This window comes from Colletes latitarsis, chromosome 9 (genome assembly GCF_051014445.1).
Source record: "Colletes latitarsis isolate SP2378_abdomen chromosome 9, iyColLati1, whole genome shotgun sequence".
In the NCBI taxonomy this organism is placed as follows: Eukaryota; Metazoa; Arthropoda; class Insecta; order Hymenoptera; family Colletidae; genus Colletes; species Colletes latitarsis.
Genome location: NC_135142.1, coordinates 29,591,952 through 29,599,452, shown reverse-complemented (window position 1 = coordinate 29,599,452; position 7,501 = coordinate 29,591,952). Strand labels below are relative to the sequence as shown.

The window sequence follows — 7,501 nt, the reverse complement described above, 5'->3', positions numbered from 1 at the left end:
AATTCGAGAAGATGAAGGAGAAGGTTTACTTTAAACGTTAATAACTTTGTAACGAAGCCTCCACCAACAAATTAGTATTCTTGATTTTCGTCTTATTTTGGCCTCTAGAATCCCCCATTAAAATGTTTCCCAGGGGTGGCTGAACATCCTGTACAAACTAGAACCTCTCTCGTTCATAACCGCTGTAATTTCGGTTGTTGAAGGGTTTCAGTCGGAACCTTTGTGTACCAATTTGTTCGATACAATAAAAATAAACATCAGTTCCTATTTGATTTTTTTATTTAATCCTATTTGTGTATAAAAAGATTGGGAATTACTGTACTAAAAACAATTCCTATCAACGGGGGATTACACGTGTACGAATTATATTACAACCGCGAAGGGCCAAGCGCTGGAAATTCTTTTCATCAGTCTCTGTAACATTCGATACCTGTCTCTTTACAAGATTTCCTCGCAACGTTAAACGTCCGCTGTCTGCCACGTGGATCAGGACGGTTTGACTCAGGAGTCCGCCGAATACAGTACTGTCTCGCTTCTCGAAAACCCATTCGGTGCCGCCATGTTTTTTCTTGAAACTGGCCGAGCTCGAACGGGCCGCTCAAAGGGGTTTTTAATTACACAGCTACCGGCCGTTCGAGCCGACGACACAAACAAGGGGCTAGGGGGCGATTCCGTCGCAAGTATCCGTATCGCAGATCGATGCATGAAGCGAGGGAGTACTGTACGCAACAAATATCGCCCGTAAGATTAATCTAAAAGCAGTTTTAAAATTAAGAAACGTAGCTATATTACAAGGGACTATGTTCCATAGTGTTTTACAAAGAAGATAGAATATTTGTCGCTATAAAAATTTCGCCTTTACGGACAGTCTAGTGCAGTGTTTTTCAAAGTGAGGGGGATGAAAGAAAATTTGCTACGTAGAGAAACGTGGATAACTTGAACGTCTCTTTCTAATAATATATTAGTCGTCGAAACTTGTCTCGAACATAGAAATTGTCTTTTTTTCTTTTGGAGGGGACGTCTATTAAAAAGTTTGGAAAACACTGGTCTAGTGGTCGAGTCTCGCGTTAAGCCACAATCCCACATATCTAAACCATAATATAGTGCACCATTTTTGGGCAATTCTTTCAACGAATTGTCTGTGGATTGTACAACTTTATCCTGACCACGAGGACCCCGAATACAAAAATGAAGTGGATAAAACTCAATAACAGATGCAGCGTTCTCGTTTAAAATCGATTAAAATTCTCCATCGACGATTTTAAGGTCGATTCGCATTGTGGGTATTTGTGGGTCAGTGTCGAGTCGGTCGGCACATTAAAATCGCGACAAATATTCTTCTGTACTATTTACAGAACCACTTTGACGTGCCGGCTGGTTTCACGCTGACGTTACCCACGATGCGAACCGGTCTAAACGCGTTAAGAGGTTATGCCACTACGACGTCAAAAGAGAGGTTACGTTTACGAATTTTTCGTGACAAAACTATTCCTTTTCCTACAAACAAAACGTATAACTTCGAAAATTATTAATTACGTTCGCATTAGACGCTGGGAAACAAAATGGCGATGCCATCCATAACTTGTAAAAATTCAAAAACAGGTTATTTTTAAGCCACCAAGGCCCTCTTTTGCATTATTTTTTAGGGTTCAAGACTTTCGTTTTATTCGAAAAATATTTTCTTTTGTCGCGTGGGTAGCATAACCTATTAAACGGTCGAGTGGTTTCAGCGCCACGCGCCGCAGACATGGGGACGGGGCTTAACGCACGCATCGACGAACGCTCGCTCGCAGAAGTCCGTGAACAATTTCGCAGTCGACGGTTTCGAACGTTTTCGAACGGTCGCCGATCGGGCGCGTATCGCGAGCGTTTAAATTGATCCTGTATCAACCTTGACTCTCGATAGCTTTCGAGTTATTTTCACGTCGTTCGAACGGCTCTCGACCGAGGACGCCGGGGCCCCCGTACGTCGAGGCTGAATTTCTCCGTTTCGAGGCGAACCGTGCACCTCGCCTAGCTAGCCTAGCGTGATCAATAACGTATCTCTTGCACGTCGCGTGCCCCGTGCAACGCGACACGTTGCAACGAGTCCTCCCTGGCCGTTCCGAAATTGCTTTAAAGCGACTGTAACGGATCGAAAGTCGGTCAAACTCCCCGGAGACCCAAAGTCGACCGAATGTTTCCCATGGGACGCGATCGATATTCCGTGAGAAATCAGTTCTCTTCCACGCGTTCTTGTCGCAGAAAACGAGCCTGAGTATTACAACTAAATATCCCCGTTTACATGCTCCTCGTTTACAGAAATTCGAAATTCCATAGAGGTTAGGTTTGGGTCAGCCTTCCGTCGTTGTTCCCCTCCGACTACCGGGATTCGACTGTTGCACCGGACAGTCGCGCGACGTTTCCACGAAACTATCGGTCGGAGCGCTACCAGTCGCTCCTGGTGGTCGTTCGTCGCTCGACCTTAAAATCGTTACGTCCTACGGACACGGGAGTTCCTAAGGGCGGTCCGGAGGAATTCCTCGAAGGCTTTCCACGGATTTTGCACGATCGTTACGGGCGTGAAATCCACGCGGCGTGGCTTCCACTCGGGGCCCCCGGTGTCTCGCGAAAGGCAAAAGAGGAACGGTCGAGCGAGACCGTCGCGAGGAGCAGCACACGGGCGGAGGGGTGGAAGGAGAAGGAGCACGGGGGGACGGGGAGGCAAGGGGGAGAAAAGGCGAAGTCGACGACGACGAAGAAGAAAGAGATCGACCACCGCCCTCGGTCGACAATCAACGGAGAAGGGGAAGGCCGACGCGGCGTCACTCTAGGCTCCTGCTTGCAGCGAACCTTAGTTCGAGGTGGAGGGCGTCTTGGGAGGCTGGAAGGGGTTCCATTTCAGACACTCCGGATCGATCTCTTTGTAGACGGGCCCCCGTCTCTTCACCCTCTCCTTGTAGTCGTCGATCACGTCCTGAAATTATTTCAACGGTTCTCCACCGGTACGTTTTCCCCCTGCTTTTTTTTTACCTTTCTCGCTTTTACACCGACGGCCAGTCGACCTTCTGCGAAATTTTCCGTTTCGCGGGCCACCCGGACCGGGATCGCGGCGATAAAACGGCACCGCGACGCTCTTTGAACGCTGCTCGTCGACGTCTTTGGAATCATTGTACACGGTTTGTCCCAAAAATACCTGAACTTTTTCTTTTTCACAGCGGCGTATGCAACGAAGCCTAACCTAACCCGTCGTACAAAGTAATTCGGAATATTTTCTGCCCAGCTTTTTGGACGTTCGTCTCAACCCTGGGAAACATTTTAATGGGAGATTCTAGAGGCCAAAATAAGACGAAAATCTAGAATACTAATTTGTATGGAGGCTTCCTTAAAAAGTTATTAACGTTTAAAGTAAACCTTCTCCTTCATCTTCTCGAATTTTTTTCTTGAAAATGCGTAGGATTTCGGGGGTATGTGTAATGACCAAAAATGACTATAATTGACCCCCGCAACCGAAAGTAATTTTTTTAGATTGATTTGAAATTTTTTTTTTTCGCCGAAAAATTTAGGTATCTATTCGAATTTTTTTCTAGAAAGTGGGTAGGATTTCGGGGGTATATGTAATGACCAAAAATGATTGTAATTGACCCCCGCAACCGAAAGTAATTTTGTTAGAATGATTTGAAATTTTTCTTTTTCGTCGAAAAATTTAGGCTTCTCGAATTTTTTTCTAGAAAATGCGTAGGATTTTGGGGGTATATGTAATGACTAAAAATGACTGTAATTGACCCCTGCAACCGAAAATAATTTTTTTAGAACGATTTGAAATTTTTCTTTTTCGTCGAAAAATTTCACACCTTCTCGAATTTTTTTCTAGAAAATGCGTAGGATTTCGGGGGTATGTGTAATGACTAAAAATGACTGTAATTGATCCCCGCAACCGAAAGTAATTTTTTTAGAATGATTTGACAAATTTTTTTTTCGTCGAAAAATTTAGGCTTCTCGAATTTTTTTCTTGAAAATGCGTAGGGTTTTCGGGTTGTGTGTAATGACCAAAAATGACTGTAATTGACCCTTGCAACCGAAAGTAATTTTTTTAGATTGATTTGAAATTTTTCTTTTTCGTCGAAAAATTTAGGCTTCTCGAATTTTTTTCTTGAAAATGCGTAGGGTTTTCGGGTTGTGTGTAATGACCAAAAATGACTGTAATTAACCCTCGCAACCGAAAGTAATTTTTTTAGATTGATTTGAAATTTTTCTTTTTCGTCGAAAAATTTAGGCTTCTCGAATATTTTTCTAGAAAGTGGATAGGATTTCGGGGGTATGTGTAATGACCAAAAATGATTGTACTCGACTCCTACAACCAAAAATAATTTTTCCAGAACGATTTGAAATTTTTGAATTTAATTGTCAATAACTCTTCAACGAAGCCACCATCAACAAATTTGTATTCTTGATTTTCGTCTTATTTTGGCCTCTAGAACCCCCCCATTAAAATTTTTCCCAGGGGTGGCCGAACATCCTGTATAAATTGCGGTCGAGGAATTTAACCGTAATAAATTTGAAACGATTCTCCCCTAATTTCTTGGACGTTTGTCTCGCCGAATACAAAGTAATTGCAGACGAGAATTTGATAGTGTTTTGAAGAAATAATTTCGAACAGTTCCGCCTTATGGTTTAGTAATGTATAAAAATAATTATAAACGAGAAATCGGGCCGCAGAGGGTCGTATTTCGGAACGGATTTCAAATAATTTCGAACATCTCTGCGGTCCCGTGTGCTGTGCACCCGTTCCACGCCCCTGGTCATCGATGCGTGCCACTTTTTGGCTTCCAAAGGTGTTGTAGCGCTCGGTCACCCGTGGTATTCGCTTGATTTGGCACTCTGCGACTATTTTTTATTTCCTAAATTACAAGAAAAGCAGTTCAACGCGACATCGAGCACACGGTGCGGCTTTCGATCACCTTTTTCCACGCCGTCTCGAAGCAGGCGTGTGTCGTAGATGTATCGACAGCTTCTATGGACGTCGCGAAACGTGTATCATTTTTTTTTTTTTACTATGATCGATAGCAGAAGTTATTGTTTCGCGAAAGAGAGCGATTTTCATTCAAGTTCGGAAACTTTTAGGATAGACCGTGTACCAGCAGCTTTTCCTTTTAACTTGGCGAACTTTTCCGACGCTACGGTCGCGTTTCGAGTCTCCGAAGGCAAATACAACTTAACCCTTTCACGACGGTTGGCAGCCTACGTTAAATGGCGGACAGAGTCTGCGTCAAATTAGCGCTGAACTTAGCTATATCGCGCAAATTATTGATTTAGATGAAAGTCGAATCGGAAAGGGAAAGATTTTGTACCACACCCTCTGAATGACCAACCTTCAGTTTTTGCATTAAACCTTCGGGAAGCAAGATGCTTTTTAACCCCTTAACGCTCATATTTTTCCAAGAATGATCAGTCTTCTGTATTGGACTTGTTTCTAAACTACATTAAAATGCGGTTTTTGTTCATTGCAATGTTGTATCTAACGCATAATTTGAAGGAAAACAAATATTATCATCCCTTAAACTGTTGGATTAAACAAATATCGTTTTTCAAAGCAGTCAGACTCGGGGTTATTAATTTTATTAAGGGGTTAAACAAAAATTCTCTAAATTGGTGAACTACCCCTCAGAGCTCGCAGTATATCAGGCAAAATCAATGGTCTCGGTTCGTACACGGGGTGTTCAACCCTTCTCACTCCGAGAATTCTATCTAATACGAACGACTAGCAACTGTGGGGCAATTTTGCATCCCTACGAAAATTTATATTTATAGTTAATCTATTTTATATTACGATAAATAAAATTGTAACTTGCATATTATTATGAAAGGTTTTGTTTTACTGGAAGCTTCGTGGTATCTTGAGATTTTTAAATTAAGGTAACTCGTAGGCGTGTGCACTATAGCGACCATAAGTCGCGAAAGGGTTAATGCTCGCGTGAAATTCTGCAGGTCACCTTACCAGTGGCGTCACTAGGATTGATTTTCCCCCATGGACCCCTTCTACCAGACCACACAGAATCCTTACTAATGTTCTTTTGTATTAATAACAGCAAATCGATCGTAATTCCAGTATATCACATACAAAGTGTCCGTTTGTAAGTTTATATTAAAGGGTTAAAACCACCCCCTTGGTGTAACGGTGATACGAGTTTTCAAATTTTAATTCTAATCGTTTCTAAAGTTCCATGCATTCGAGACGAAGGGTTGGTCAGGAAACAATAGAAATAAACAATAAAACGTTTAACCCTTTCATTCCCAAATAATTGACAACTCACAGGAGAAGATACTTGTATTTCCGTGCATATTAAATGACAAAATATCGATTTACGAAAACGTTCGAGCACATTTTTTGTATTGTTTTTTCTTTCTTTTTTTATTGCAAGTACGTAAGATAATTTGCATTGCAAAGCTGTATTACACGACGTGAACCCTTTCTCTTGCCTTTGGTCCGTAAATCCACCTGAAATATTTCAAGGATGTTATACTTTTCCAAATTTATATTGCATTTATAGTAACATTTATCGTCGTGCTAAAAGGGCATCCACGCGATCGATGGGAATACACTCTACTTTATCACGAAATTTTCAAATATACGAGACACATCGTTTATACAAAATTCAAAGGAACCAATATACAGAGTGTTCAGCCACCCCTGGGAAACATTTTAATGGGGGATTCTACAGGCCAAAATAAGACGAAAATCAAGAATACTAATTTGTTAATGGAGGCTTCGTTAAAAAGTTATTAACGTTTAAAGTAAACCTTCTCCTTCATCTTCTCGAATTTTTTTCTTCAAAATGCGTAAGATTTCGGGGGTATGTCTGTTGACCAAAAATGCTTGCAATTGACCCCTGCAACTAAATATAATTTTTCCAAGACGATTCGAAAGTCTTTTTTTCATCCAAAACTTTCAGCACTTACTCGAATTTTTTTCTCGAAAGTGGGTAGGATTTCGGGGATATGTCTATTCATAAAAAATGATTGTAATTGATCCCTGCAGCCAAAAGTATTTTTTTTAGAACGATTTGAAATTTTTTTTTTCGTTGAAAAATTTAGGCACCTATCCGATTTTTTTTCTCGAAAGTGGTTAGGATTTCGAAGGTATGTGTATTCACAAAAAATGATTGTAATTGACCCCCGCAACCGAAAATAATTTTTCCAGAACGATTAGAAATTTTTTAATTTAATTGTTAATAACTTTTTAACGATGCCTCCATCAACAAATTAGTATTCTTAATTTTCGTCTTATTTTGGCCTCTAGAATCTCCCATAAAAATTTTTCCCAGAGACGAACACCCTGTATACATATTCACAAATATGAAAATCGAAAACGATCGAACAATTCGAAATGCGTTGCCATGTGCTGGCAGTGGGAACGAAAGGGTTAACAAACTATATCAGAATTACGTTCATTCGATATTAACCCCCGCAATACGTTACTAACACCCAAAAATAAAACCAAATAAAAATTGTTCCGAGCAAA

The 7,501-nt window shown here is 41.0% G+C and overlaps 1 protein-coding gene across 5 annotated transcripts in view; it reads right to left on the bottom strand.

Moving 5' to 3' along the window:
• Positions 1 to 856: 856 nt before the first annotated feature.
• Positions 857 to 7,501, bottom strand: part of Chm (lysine acetyltransferase chameau) — a 48,399-nt gene continuing 41,754 nt past the window's right edge. For 3 of the 5 annotated variants that reach the window (XM_076772429.1, XM_076772434.1, XM_076772432.1), the window contains exon 13: positions 857 to 2,956. In XM_076772429.1, coding sequence (XP_076628544.1) covers positions 2,834 to 2,956 — 123 coding nt within the window. In that variant the 3' untranslated portion in view covers positions 857 to 2,833. Of the gene's footprint in view, positions 2,957 to 4,494; positions 4,881 to 5,629; positions 6,479 to 7,501 lie in introns of those variants that run through there. The other 2 variants (XM_076772430.1, XM_076772433.1) reach the window with 2 other exon arrangements.